Source organism: Piliocolobus tephrosceles, chromosome 16, assembly GCF_002776525.5.
Source record: "Piliocolobus tephrosceles isolate RC106 chromosome 16, ASM277652v3, whole genome shotgun sequence".
NCBI classification, from domain to species: Eukaryota; Metazoa; Chordata; class Mammalia; order Primates; family Cercopithecidae; genus Piliocolobus; species Piliocolobus tephrosceles.
The window spans coordinates 52,087,941-52,101,496 of NC_045449.1; the positions used below are offsets into that span (position 1 = coordinate 52,087,941).

The window sequence follows — 13,556 nt, forward strand, 5'->3', positions numbered from 1 at the left end:
TCTTGCTCTGTCGCCCGGGCTGGAGTGCAGTGGCCGGATCTCAGCTCACTGCAAGCTCCGCCTCCCGGGTTTACGCCATTCTCCTGCCTCAGCCTCCCAAGTAGCTGGGACTACAGGTGCCAGCCACCTCGCCCGGCTAGCTTTTTGTATTTTTTAGTAGAGATGGGGTTTCACCGTGTTAGCCAGGATGGTCTCGAACTCCTGACCTCGTGATCCGCCTGTCTCGGCCTCCCAAAGTGCTGGGATTTCAGGCTTGAGCCACCGCACCCGGGCGGATATAGGTATATTTTTAATAACAGTTTTATTGAGATATAGTTTACATACCTTTCCATTAACTCCCCCACCCCACACCCTTTTTTTTTTTTTTTTTTTTTTTGAGATGGGGTCTCACTCTATCACCCAAGCTAGAGTGCAGTGGTGTGATCTCGGCTCACTGCAACCTCCGCCTCTCAGACTCAGGTAATCCTCCTGCCTCAGCCTCCCAAGCAGCTGGGACTACAGGCGTATGCCACCATTCTTGGCTAATATATTTTTTTTTTTTTTGAGATGGAGTTTTGCTCTTGTTGCCTAGGCTGGAGTGCAATGGCACAATCTCAGCTCACTGCAACTTCCGCCTCCCAGGTTCAAGTGATTCCCCTGCCTCAGCCTCCCGAGTAGCTGGGACTACAGGCACCTGCTACCGTGCCTGGCTAATTTTTGTGTTTTTAGTAGAGGCGGGGTTTCCCCATGTTGGCTGGGCTGGTCTCAAACTCCTGACTTCATGTGATCCGCCCGCCTCAACCTCCCAAAGTGCTGGGATTACAGGCATGAACCACCGTGCCCAGCCAATTTTTGTATTTTTTTTTTTGTAGACACACAGTTTCGCCATGTTGCCCAGATTGGAATTTACCGTTTTTTGTTTGTTTGTTTGTTTGTTTGTTTGTTTGTTTGTTTTGAGATGGAGTTTCACTCTTGTTGCCAAGGCTGGAGTGCAATGGTTCGATCTTGGCTCACCACAACCTCTGCCTCCCGGGTTCAAGTGATTCTCCTGCCTCAGCCTCCCGAGTAACTGAGATTGGCTAATTTTGTGTTTTTAGTAGAGACAGGGTTTCTCTATGTTGGTCTGGCTGGTCTCGAACCCCTGACCTCAGATGATCCGCCCGCCTCGGCCTCCCAAAGTGCTGGGGTTACAGGTGTGAACCACCACGCCCAGCCACAATTTACCCTTTTAAGGTGTACAATTCAAAGACTTAGTATACAGTTATCCCATGGTATGTGGGGTTTGGTTCCAGGACCCCTGAGGATACCAAAATCCAAGTACACTCAAGTCACTTATATAAAATGCCATAGTGTTTGCGTGTAACCTGTGCACATCTTCTTGTGTGATACTTTAAACTATCTCTAGGTTACCTATAATACCTCATACAGTGTAAATGCTATATAAGTAGTTGTTTTACTATATTTTTTATTTGTATTATTTTTTATTGTTGTATTTTCCCCAAATGTTTTTAATCTGCTGTTGGTTGTATCCACAGATGGGGAACCAGCAGATATAGAGGGCTAACTGTATTCACAGAATTGTGCAGCCGTCACCACAATTGTATTTAGAACAATTTTGTCTCCCTGAAAAGAAATGCTATACCCTTTAGCAGTCACCTCCTACCCCCATTTACTCCTCTGCTCAGCCCCTGGAAACCACTAATCTATACCTTCCATCTCTGTGGATTTCCCTATTCTAGACATTTCATATAAATGAAATCATGTATTTGTGGCTGACTTGTTTCCAGTAATTTTTCCAGACTTAGCATGTTTTCAGAGTTCATCAACATTGTAGTATGTATCAGTACTTCATTTCTTTTTCTTGCTGAATACTGTTCTGTTGTATGGGCACAACACATTTTGTTTATCCATTTATCAGTTGATGGACATTGGAGCTGAGCGCAGTGGCTCACGCCTGTAGTTTCATCACTTTGGGAGGCTGAGGCAGATGGATCACTTGAGGTCAGGAGTTTAAGACCAGCCTGGCCAAGATGGTGAAACCCTGTCTCTACTAAAAATACAAAAATTAGCCAGGCATGGTGGTGGGTGCCTGTAATCCCAGCTACCTGGGAGGCTGAGGCAGGAGAATCACCTGAACCCAGGAGGCAGAGGTTTTAGGGAGCCAAGATCGTGCCATTGCATTCCCGCCTGGGCAACGAGCAAAACTATCTCAAAAGAAAGAAAAAGATAGACATTGGGGTCATTTCCACTTTTGGGCTTTCTTGAATAATGCTGCTGTGAACATTTGTTTACAAATTTTTGTGTGAGCCAGGCACAGTGGCTTATGCCTGTGATCCCAGCATTTTTTTTTTTTTTTGAGACAGAGTCTTGCTCTGTCATCCAGGCTGGAGTGCAGTGGGTGGCATGATCTCAGTTCATTGCAACCTCTGCCTTCTAGGTTCAAGTGATTCTTCTGCCTCAGCCTCCTGAGTAAGTGGGATTACAGGTATGTGCCACCACACCTGGCTAATTTTTGTACTTTTAGTAGAGACAGGGTTTTGCCATGTTGGCCTGCCTGGTCTCGAACTCCCAACCTCAGATGATCCACCCGCCTCAGCCTCCCAAATTGCTAGGATTACAGGCATGAGCCACCACACCTGGCAGATCCCAACATTTTTGGAGGCCAAGGTGGGAGGATCCTTTGAGCCCAGAAGTTCAAGACCAGCCTGGGCAACATGGTGAGACCACTATCTCTACAAAAAAAAAAAAAAAAAAAATCAGCCAGGCGTGGTGGCGCATGTCTGTAGTCCCAGCTACTCAAGACGTTAAGGTGGGAGGATCACGTGAGCCTGGGAGGGTGAGGCTGCTATGAGCCATGATCACACCACTGTACTCCAGCCAGGGCTACAGAGCAAACCAGAACCTGTCTCAAAAAAGAAAACCAAGTTTTTGTGTGGACATATGTTTTCATTTCTCTTGGACATATACCTAAGAGTAGAAGGCAGATGGACTTGGCCAGGGGTGGTGGCTCATGCTTGTAATCCCAGCACTTTGGGAGGCTGAGGTGGGTGGATCACGAGGTCAGGAGTTCAAGACCAGCCTGGGCAACATAGTGAAATCCAATCTCTACTAAAAATACAAAAATTAACCGGGCATGGTGGCTCGTGCCTGTAATCCCAGCTACTTGGGAGGCCCGAGGCAGAAGAATCGCTTGAACCCAGGAGGTGGAGGTTGCAGTGAGCCAAGATCGCACCACTGCATTCCAGCTTGGGCAACAGAGTGAGACTCTGTCTCAAAAAAAAAAAAAAAAAAGAAGGCAGACAGACTTGAGTAATGTTAAAGAGTTAAAATGGACACGACTTGGTGGGTACTAGCAGGTAAAGGGGAGAAGGATGAGGGAAGTCAGGCATGACTCTCAGGTTTCTGGCTTGGGCAGCTGGATGGAAGATGGCACTGAGGAGGGAAACATGAAAGGAGGAGCAGGCTTGAGTGGAAAGATGGTGAATTTCTCCCCTATTCTATTCCTAATAATGAGAGGTCTTTCTAAGCAGGGCTTCTGTAGTTCTGTAGCAGGTAGAAGCCTTTCAGGACCAGTAAGATGCTGGTATGATGTGTGATATTCCGGTGCCCCCAGTGATGATTTTTCCAAGCAATTGTGTTTTATTAGCTGAACCTCTGGGTGGAAGAACAGTGACAGTGCCAAGCTGAGACTAATAATCCTCCAGATCACATAGACTGCTACACACAAACAAACTATGAAATTCCTGTGTCATCTCTTGGTTCATTTTATGATCAGTAAAAAAAGCAATCTCCCTCTTGTTCCACATACATATTCCACAAAATACAAGCAGCCCATATTTTAGTCCAGATATCTCAGTAGGGGAAAGAAAAATCTCATTTTGTATTGGCACATGTGATGCCAGGAAATCTCTGCTTTCCCAGGGTGCTAGAAAATTAAAATTGTAGTAATCAACATTGGATCTAGAAAATGAGATATACGGTAGCTATTTGCACCAAATGAAATTGGCTTTGATTGGCCTTAGCTTTTTCCTATTCCACTCACCTCTCAGGTACCATCCCTTTTCCAACTTTAACCCTTAAGCGGAAGGCACCTCCCTTCTGCTGTTGGAGGCTGAGCTGGGATTAAGTGTCATTTTAACCGTCTAGAGAGGGAAGTAGCCACATATGCCTTTGGGAAGATATCTGGGTTCAGAAGAACCATTTCATATCTCAGGGTATGAAGAACCATTTCATACTTGGGCACCTATCTCCAGCTTTGTCCCTCTTGCCTGCAGGTTGTGATTGCCACCAATATTGCAGAGACATCGCTGACTATTGATGGTATCTACTATGTGGTGGACCCAGGATTTGTGAAGCAGAAAGTTTACAATTCCAAGACAGGGATTGACCAGCTCGTGGTAACGCCTATTTCTCAGGTATGATGGCTTGTATCAACAGTTTTCGTGATAATCCTGGTTAGGGCCTTTCTGAAATTTTTTATGGTAATATATTTCTTTTTTTTTTTTTTTTGAGACGGAGTCTTGCTTTGTCGCCCAGGCTAGAGTGCAGTGGCCGGATCTCAGCTCACCGCAACCTCTGCCTCCTGGGTTCACGCCATTCTCCTGCCTCAGCCTCCCGAGTGGCTGGGACCACAGGCGCCCACCACCTCGCCCGGCTAATTTTTTGTATTTTTTAGTAGAGACGGGGTTTCACCGTGTTAGCCAGGAGGGTCTCGATCTCCTGACCTCGTGATCCGCCCGTCTCGGCCTCCCAAAGTGCTGGGATTACAGGCTTGAGCCACCGCGCCTGGCCGGTAATATATTTCAAACTTTATTGTTTTCAAAGATGAACTTTTATGATACTGAGTACTATAATGACATGAGATAAAAGGGTTTTTTTGTTATTTGTTTTTAATCTTTTTTTATCCCCCAAGTCTGATTGATCCTTGAAGTTTTTAATCTTTAGAATAGTATTTCACCATTAAAATGCCCCCATAAGGCCAGACACTGTAGCTCACACCTGTATCACACCTGTAATCCCAGCACTTTGGAATGCTGAAGTGGGAGGATTGCTTGAGGCCAGGAGTTCTAAACTAGCCTGGGCAACATAGCAAGACCCTGTCACTACAAAAAATTAAAAAAAAAAAATAGTCTGGCATGGTGGTATGTGCCGCTGGTCCCAGCTGCTTAAGAGTCTGAGGTGGGAGGATCACTTGAGCCCAGGAATCTGAGGCTGCAGTGAGCTGGGATAGTGCCACTGCACTCTAGCAGGGGCAACAGAGCAAGGCCTTGTCTCTAAAATAATAATAATAATTTTTTTAAATGCCCCATAAAACTAGAACATAAAAATATTTGGATCCCAGTACCCTATATTACCTACTTTAGATGAAAAAATCAGTGCTTTATTTTCTAAAATACTTTGCTTAGCTACGTGATAGGTATCTAAGACAATAATAAATTACATGATTTTCTGGCTTTTTGATAATTTGGTAAAATGTAATTTCCTGCCTAAATTACATTTAAAAATGAGTTACCAATCACTTTTTTGAGAGAAGTTTGGCAACAGTATATCCAAAACTTAAAGGTTCATCTCTTTAACCTAACTGTTCTGCTTCTAGGAATGTATCTGAAAGTTAGAAATGATTAAATACATGTCCAAAGGTAATGGAAAAGGATGTTCATTGAAGCATTGTTTATATCAGGGAAACCTGGAAAAAATTCTAAATGTATTCCAAAAGGGAAGTAGTTTAATAAATTATGGTATATTCATGCCATAGAATGTTGGTGGCATTAACATGGTGGTGTGTATCTATATTTAATGACATAAGCATGTAACTATAATATTTTATTTGAAAAAGTGAGCCTACAAAACAACATGAATGATGTAATCCAATTTTTATTTAAAAATAGATGGTGAGCATTTCTACAGAGTGTGTGTGAGTGAGGTATGCCAAAGATTGAAAGCATATAGTCTAAATGTTAGCCAAGATTATTTATGGGTGGTGCTAGTAGGTGATGTGCATTTTCTTTTATACTTTTATATGTTGTCTTAATCTTTTACAGTGGGTATGTATTACTTTAATAATTTGTGAAAGCCATAAGGCTATTTTTATTTTGAAACTTAAGTAATAATAATAGCTAACACTTTTATTTTTTTTTTGAGATGGAGCCTCGCTCTGTAGCCCAGACTGGAGTGCAATGGTGTGATCTCGGCTCACTGCAACCTCTGCCTCCTGGGTTCAAGTGATTCTCCTGCCTCAGCCTCCCAAGTAGCTGGGACTACAGGCGCATGCCACCATGCCCAGCTAATTTTTGTATTTTTGGTAGGGTTTCACTGTTATCCAGGATGGTCTCGATCTCCTGACCTCATGATCCACCTGCCTTGGCCTGCCAAAGTGCTGGGATTACAGGGTGAGCCACCATGCCCAGCCCAATAATAGCAAACACTTTTAGTACTTAACGTCCTAGATGCATGCATTGACTCAGTGCATTCTTGCATTGATCCTATGTGGTAGATATTATTTTCACAGATGAGGAGCCTGAGGCACAGGGGTTAGGTGACTTGCCTAACATCACAGAGCTAGTGGAGCCAAGATTTAAACCTGGGTAGCCAGCTCCAGCTTGTATGCTCTATACTACTTGTCAGGGTGATGGTGATCAAAAAATTAGTTACACATGCCTGTCCTGATTTGGAGAGAGACATCTGTAGAATGCTGTAGAATCCAGCTACTGTGTGTGATTGCTGCCTGGATTTGTGTGGTTAGTTGTCCTTTCATAACCTATCTTTTGGTTTGGAACTGGCATAGTAATTTGTAAATCCTGGTACTGTTTGTAGCAACAGATGGTTTTGTCAGAAAACGGCCCTCTTCAGATAGCTATTCATGGTTTCCTAGCAACCTATGGCTAGACTACATTTTTTTTAATAAAAAAAAAATTGGTGTTTTTGAAGTAGTGTTATACTATTTTTGAAAAATAGAAGAAAAAAATTTACCCATCATTCTACTACCTCCACTGTCATCATTTTGCTGTTTTTCGTTCCTGTCTTTTTTCATGTTTATTTCTTTCATGGTTGCAATTTTAGTAGTCAAGTAAATAATGCAGTTTTGTATATTTTTTTGAGTATTTAATTTTCCCATTAGAATAATATATGTTCAATATTTGGTAAAGTCTAAAGAAAATAGACCTCATCTGCAAGCCTACTATCAGAGTTAGCCACTGTTAACATTTTAGAGTTTTTTTCCCTAGTCATTTCCTTCTAGTAGTTGATATAGAAAGACTTTTTATAAAATTATTTTATGTTGTTTTGTAACTTGCATTTTGCATTTAATGTGAGTGAACATTTTCTTCTGTCATTTAACATTGCAAACATGATTTTTATTTTTATTTTTTATTTTATTTTGAGTCAGGGTCAGTCTCTGTTGTTGCCCAGGCTGTAGTGCAGTGATGTGATCACAGCTCACTGCAGCCAGCCTCAACCTCCCCAGGCTCAGGTGGTCCTCCCATCTGAGCCTCCTGAATCCTGGGACTACAGGTGTGAGCCACCACACCAAGTTAATTTTTGTATTTTTTGTAGAGATGGAGTTTCAACATACTGCCCTGGCCGGTCTCGAACTCCTGGGCTCAGGCGATCTGCCCACTTTGGCCTCCCAAAGTGCTGGAGTTATAGGTGTGAGCCATGATGCCTGGCCTGCAAACATGATTTTTAAAATGACTGCAGAGTCATCATTAGTATGATTGACATTATTTATTTATTTCACTTACATTTTTGGTCATAACTGTGGGGATGGTGTTCTGTCATCTTGTTTTCTGGTTTCTCTTTTATATTGTGCCACACTATTTTGAAGATATATGTCTGAGATCTGTATAATATTTCTTCCATTAACCCTGCTTGTATTGCCTCCCTTGAACAAACTTCCCCAAAGTGCTGCGTGTGGAGAGGGGAAGATAAGAGCATTGGTAGTTTTGGAAATGGTCCCAAAAGAAGTGAAATCAACCCCATTCCTGATTTTGCCAGTTGCTAATTGTCCCCCTTTTAACAGATATCCTGGATAAAGCTGTTAAGCAGTGTTTAACAGATAGTTTGCTTTTATATTCCCACCCCTCTAGGCTCAGGCAAAGCAACGAGCTGGCAGAGCTGGGAGAACAGGCCCAGGAAAGTGTTACAGGCTGTACACAGAACGTGCCTACCGAGATGAAATGCTGACCACAAACGTGCCGGAAATCCAGAGAACCAACTTAGCAAGCACAGTGCTGTCACTCAAGGTAGAAATCACTGTCTTGTTAGAATGGGTTAGTGGAACAGTCCAATCCTGGCCTTCATAAATGAATCTCAGTTTTATGAACCTTGTTAAATACTTTAGTAACCTCATGAAACCAGTCCCTTTGAGTGAAATGCAAATGGCTGTGATAACAGCCTCTCACGGCAGGTCTGGGGCTAAGTTGGCATGTCTGCTGTGAACACACATTTTTTCTTACCATAACAGCCAGCAGGATATTAGGTTGTAAAAGGTTCTAGTTAGGAGCATTTTCTAAAAAGAAATTAGAAAAATATAATCAATGCCAAACTGTGGACAAACACACCTAACCTCAACCACTTTAGCATTCAGATCCAATTCTGTTCTTTTAGAACGAGAGAAAAAAATCCTGTTCAAAAACTTTGCAAGGGAACTGTCAATACAGATTTCAGACTGGGTCTCAGGGACTTGGTTTTCATTCTGAATCATTGTTCTTCCTCTCTCAGTCCCCGGTGAGGACTTCATTCTCTTTTGGCAGGAGGAGCCGTATGAGTAATTTCCCAGCTGATGGCGTTTCCCCCGACACTGATGCTACCCTGGAGCCCTAGCACATTCTGGTGCAGAGTGCTCTGTTGTCATTTATTATTTATTCCCTGTAAAAGAGGCTAAAACAGAGCTTTGGAAAGAGAAAAGAAACGTGCTCCAGTCTCTGGAGTGCCAACAGAGAGGCATCTGTGGGTCGGACTTCAGCTCCAAACTGTGTGACTTTGGGCAAGTTATTTACTTTGCCCTCTGCTCTGTGTGCTCCTCTGAAAAGGGGGCTGTTAATAGTATTTGTTGGAAAGATAAGTGAGATAATGTAGGTAAAGGCACTTGGCACAGTGCTTGATGATTGCTAACATAATTCCTGATAGTTATTATTCACACAATAAACATTTATTGAACACCTGCTGTGTTTATGGTCACGATCACTTTATGAGAAAGAAATACAAAGCTTACGTCCTACCACATCACACTTTATACACACTTGAATCATGCATCATTCAGTCGTTTCTTTTATTCATCAAATTAACTAATGTATTGAACACCTGCTACGTGCCAGGCGTGTAGATTGCACTGTGGTGGTGTTGTGAACATAGTTCTCACCCAGTATGAACTCTCTGAAAGCAGGGGTCATATCTTGGCCATCTTTATATCCCTCCCACCTAACATGGTACGAGGCCCCTCATAGATGTGTAGTAGAAATGATGTATGCAAGAGACAGGACAAGCTGATAGACTGTATTATTATTATTATTGTAAAATACATAGCGACATTTACTATTGTAACCTTTTTAAACTATACAATTCAGTGGCATTAAATATATTCACGATGTTGTACAACCATCACCAACATCCATTTCCAGAACTTTTCATTGTCCCAAACAGAAACTCTGTACCCTTTAAACTGTAACTCCCCTTTCCCCCTCCCTCTATCCTTTGGTAACTACTCTTCTACCTTCTGCCTCTCTGAATTTGTCTATTCTAGATAACCTCATTTAAGTGGAATCATACAATACTCTTTTGTATCTGACCTGTTTCCCTTAGAATAATGTTTTCAAGATTTATTCATGTTATTTTAAAGGTTTATCCATTTATTTCATTCCTTTCTAAGGGTGAATAGTATTCTGTTGTATGTATATACCACATTTTGTTTATCCATTCATCAGCAGATGGACATTTGGATTGTTTCTACCTTTTGGCTATTATCAATAATGCTGCTGTGAACATTAGTGTGCAGGTATCTGTTTGAGTCTGCTTTCAGTTCTTTTGGATATATACCTAGAAGTGTAATTGCTGGATCATGTGCTAATTCTACATTTAGCCTGTTAAGGAACCACCAAACTTTTCTACAGTGGCTACCTCATCTTACATTCCCACCAGCAATGCATGAGGTTTCCCATGTCTCCTGTCCTCACTGACATTGTTAGTTTCTGTTTTTTAAAAAAGTTATAGCCATCCTAGTGGGTATGAAGTGATATCTCATTGTGGTTTTGATTTGCATTTCCCTAATTACTACTGATGTTGTACATCTTTTTATGTGCTTGTTGGCCATTTGTATATCTTCTTTGAAGAAATATCTATTCAAGCTCTTTGCCTATTTTTTAAATTGAGTTGTTTGTCCTTTTGTTGTTGAGTTGTATGTATTGTCATTTTGAGAGAGTGTTAGGCTTGTTTTTTTTTTTTTGAAGACGTTTTGTCATGTTGCCCAGGCTGGTCTCAACTTCAGGGCTCAAGCGATTCTGCCTCCTTGGCTCACAGGTGTGAGCCACTATGCCCAGCTGAGAGAGTATTTTCAAAAAGTTTCCTGAGAAAGTATGTGCTTTCCTTTGGGAGGCTGAGGCAGGCAGATCACTTGAGGTCAGGAGTTCAAGACCAGCCCAGCCAATATGGTAAAACCCCATCTCTACTGAAAATACAAAAATTAGCTGGGCATGATGGCGGGTGCCTGTAATCCCAGCTACTTGGGATGCTGAGGCAGGAGAATCGCTTGAACACAGGAGGTGGAGGTTGCAGTGAGCTGAGATTGGGCCACTGCACTTCAGTCTGGGCGACAGAGTGAGACTCTGTCTCAAGTATGTGCTTTCTTTTATAGTGGTCTGAGTTTTATGTGGCCCAGCCCTGGAAATTACCACCAGTCTCACCAGTGGCTTCCTAATTGCAATTGAAGAAATGGGAAATAAAGTAACAAGTAGCTTCCCTACATGCTGACACTGGCTAGACTGACCCTCTTATCACATGCCTTCTTCCTTTCTGTTCTAGGCCATGGGTATCAATGATCTGCTGTCCTTTGATTTCATGGATGCCCCACCAATGGAAACTTTGATCACAGCCATGGAGCAGCTGTACACACTGGGAGCCCTGGATGACGAGGGTCTGCTCACTCGCTTGGGCCGCCGGGTAAGGGACAGACTTAACTTCCTGTGCTTTTGGGTAGATTCCCTGGTCAGCCTTTCACATCCTTCGGTCTGTACAAAATCAGGCTGAGGCCATGGATAAGCTTTGAGTAGAATTCTAAATGTTTGTTTTTAACCTGAATTTCTCCACTATCACTTTAAACTGTTTCTTCTTTATACAACAAGATGTTCTGTTCACAGTTAATTTTTCCTCAGGATGTATTACTGAATGTGGCCTTAATTAGAAATGGCATCTGCAAAATTCTCACCTACCCCAGCAGTAGTTATGTGCTTGGTCACATACGTCCCGTTGGAGTTTATTTGGGAAAATAATAAACAACGCATTCTTCTGATAGAGAAAGGCATCCCAAGGCGTCATTATGCTTTGGGAAAATCTGTGTTGTTACCCACTCTGACCAAGGTCTTGCTATGGTGAATCCAAATGTGTCTTCCACAGGGAAGCAGTTGTAGTTTTTTTTTCTCCCTCTAGATGGCAGAATTCCCTCTGGAGCCAATGCTATGCAAAATGCTCATCATGTCTGTGCATCTGGGCTGCAGTGAGGAAATGCTGACCATTGTATCCATGTTGTCTGTGCAGAACGTCTTCTATAGGCCCAAGGTAAGAAGTTCAGATACAGGTTTAGATGGGTGTGCTGTGAAGTTGGGGTAGTCGGCCTGTTGCCATTCCAATGCTTGATGTGGACTTTTTTTTTTTTTTTTTTTTTTGATGGAGTCTCACTCTGTTGCCGAGGCTAGAGTGCAGTGGAATGATCTTGCAATTTCTAACTCCCGGGTTCAAGTGATTCTCCTGCCTCAGCCTCCAGAGCAGCTGGGATTACAGGCGTGCGCCACCATGCCCTGCTAATTTTTGTATTTTTAGTAAGAGACAGGATTGTACCATGTTGGCCAGGCTGGTCTCAAATTCCCGGCCTCAAGTGATTCTCTTGCCCCAGCCTCCCAAAGTGCTGGGATTACGGGCCTGAGCCATCATGCCTAGCCTGATGTGGACACTTTTGATAGGGTCTTGTAGGGCTCCCTAGAATTGCTCTGTCCCACTGCTTGGCAGGATAAACAAGCCCTTGCAGATCAGAAGAAGGCCAAATTCCACCAGACTGAAGGGGACCACCTCACCCTGCTAGCTGTGTACAACTCCTGGAAGAACAACAAGTTCTCCAACCCATGGTGCTATGAGAACTTTATCCAGGCTCGTTCCCTGCGCCGGGCCCAGGACATTCGCAAGCAGATGTTAGGCATAATGGACAGGTAAGCCAGAATCTGATGACACTCCATGTTTGAGTTGAACCACTTTGAGTATCGTGTCCATTCATCTCTGTGTGTACCTATAAAGCTATAGGCACCTTTTTTCTTGGTCCTCACATAACCCTTTTCCTCCAGCTTTTCCATCTTTGTTATATTCCTTCTCCCCAAGCAAGGATATGGCTGAGAATTACCTCAGAAAGTTCCTAAGAGGAAGATTATTTGTTAGTTGTTGAAAAAATGCTCTTTGTTTGCAACCTTCTGGAACATTATTATTGTATATACCTGTATAAACAAAGTACCCGTCTCTGAGTGCCTCCATCTGCCCACTGTGTAGAACTGCCTCTGTAGTACACTTAGGGTTGGAAGAAAGGTCCTGGTAACTACTCTGGGCACCCCAAGATGGGCGTATTGGGCACTGTCATTGTGGAAAACAGACCTGTGAAAGCTGAGTGAGCTCACATCTTTTGTCCTATCTTGATAGACACAAGCTGGATGTTGTTTCCTGTGGCAAGTCCACAGTCCGAGTGCAAAAGGCCATCTGCAGTGGGTTCTTCCGTAATGCTGCCAAGAAAGACCCGCAGGAGGGTTACCGGACACTGATCGACCAGCAGGTGGTCTATATCCATCCTTCCAGTGCTCTCTTCAACAGACAGCCAGAATGGTAGGTGGACATGTCCCAGGGTCTAGGGGCTTTTCTGGGCAGAGAAAAACCTGTAAATCTCCTGGTATTTTGTGATTGTGTCTTCACTGCTCCCAGTATGTCCTAGTATAACATTGCTTGCCTTTCTAGAGCAGCAGAAACCTGAATTAGGCACAATGTATCAAACCCTATGAGAGAATTAAAATCATAGGGGTGAGACCTAGTTGAAAAAAAAATTGTGGTTTAAAAAAAATACCTAGAAGGCCGGGCGCGGTGGCTCAAGCCTGTAATCCCAGCACTTTGGGAGGCCGAGACGGGCGGATCACGAGGTCAGGAGATCGAGACCATCCTGGCTAACACAGTGAAACCCCGTCTCTATTAAAAAATACAAAAAACTAGCCGGGCGAGGTGGTGGGCGCCTGTAGTCCCAGCTACTCGGGAGGCTGAGGCAGGAGAATGGCGGGAACCCGGGAGGTGGAGCTTGCAGTGAGCTGAGATCCTGCCACTGCACTCCAGCCCGGGCCACAGAG

General features: G+C 43.2%; 1 protein-coding gene across 1 annotated transcript in view; it reads left to right on the forward strand.

Moving 5' to 3' along the window:
• DHX8 (DEAH-box helicase 8) overlaps positions 1 to 13,556 on the forward strand; it is a 45,615-nt gene that overhangs the window by 27,420 nt on the left and 4,639 nt on the right. Inside the window, exons 17-22 of the mRNA XM_023191483.3 lie at positions 4,254 to 4,394; positions 8,064 to 8,219; positions 10,993 to 11,130; positions 11,617 to 11,745; positions 12,193 to 12,389; positions 12,868 to 13,047. Of these exons, the coding sequence (XP_023047251.1) occupies positions 4,254 to 4,394; positions 8,064 to 8,219; positions 10,993 to 11,130; positions 11,617 to 11,745; positions 12,193 to 12,389; positions 12,868 to 13,047 (941 nt within the window). The remainder of the gene's footprint in view (positions 1 to 4,253; positions 4,395 to 8,063; positions 8,220 to 10,992; positions 11,131 to 11,616; positions 11,746 to 12,192; positions 12,390 to 12,867; positions 13,048 to 13,556) is intronic.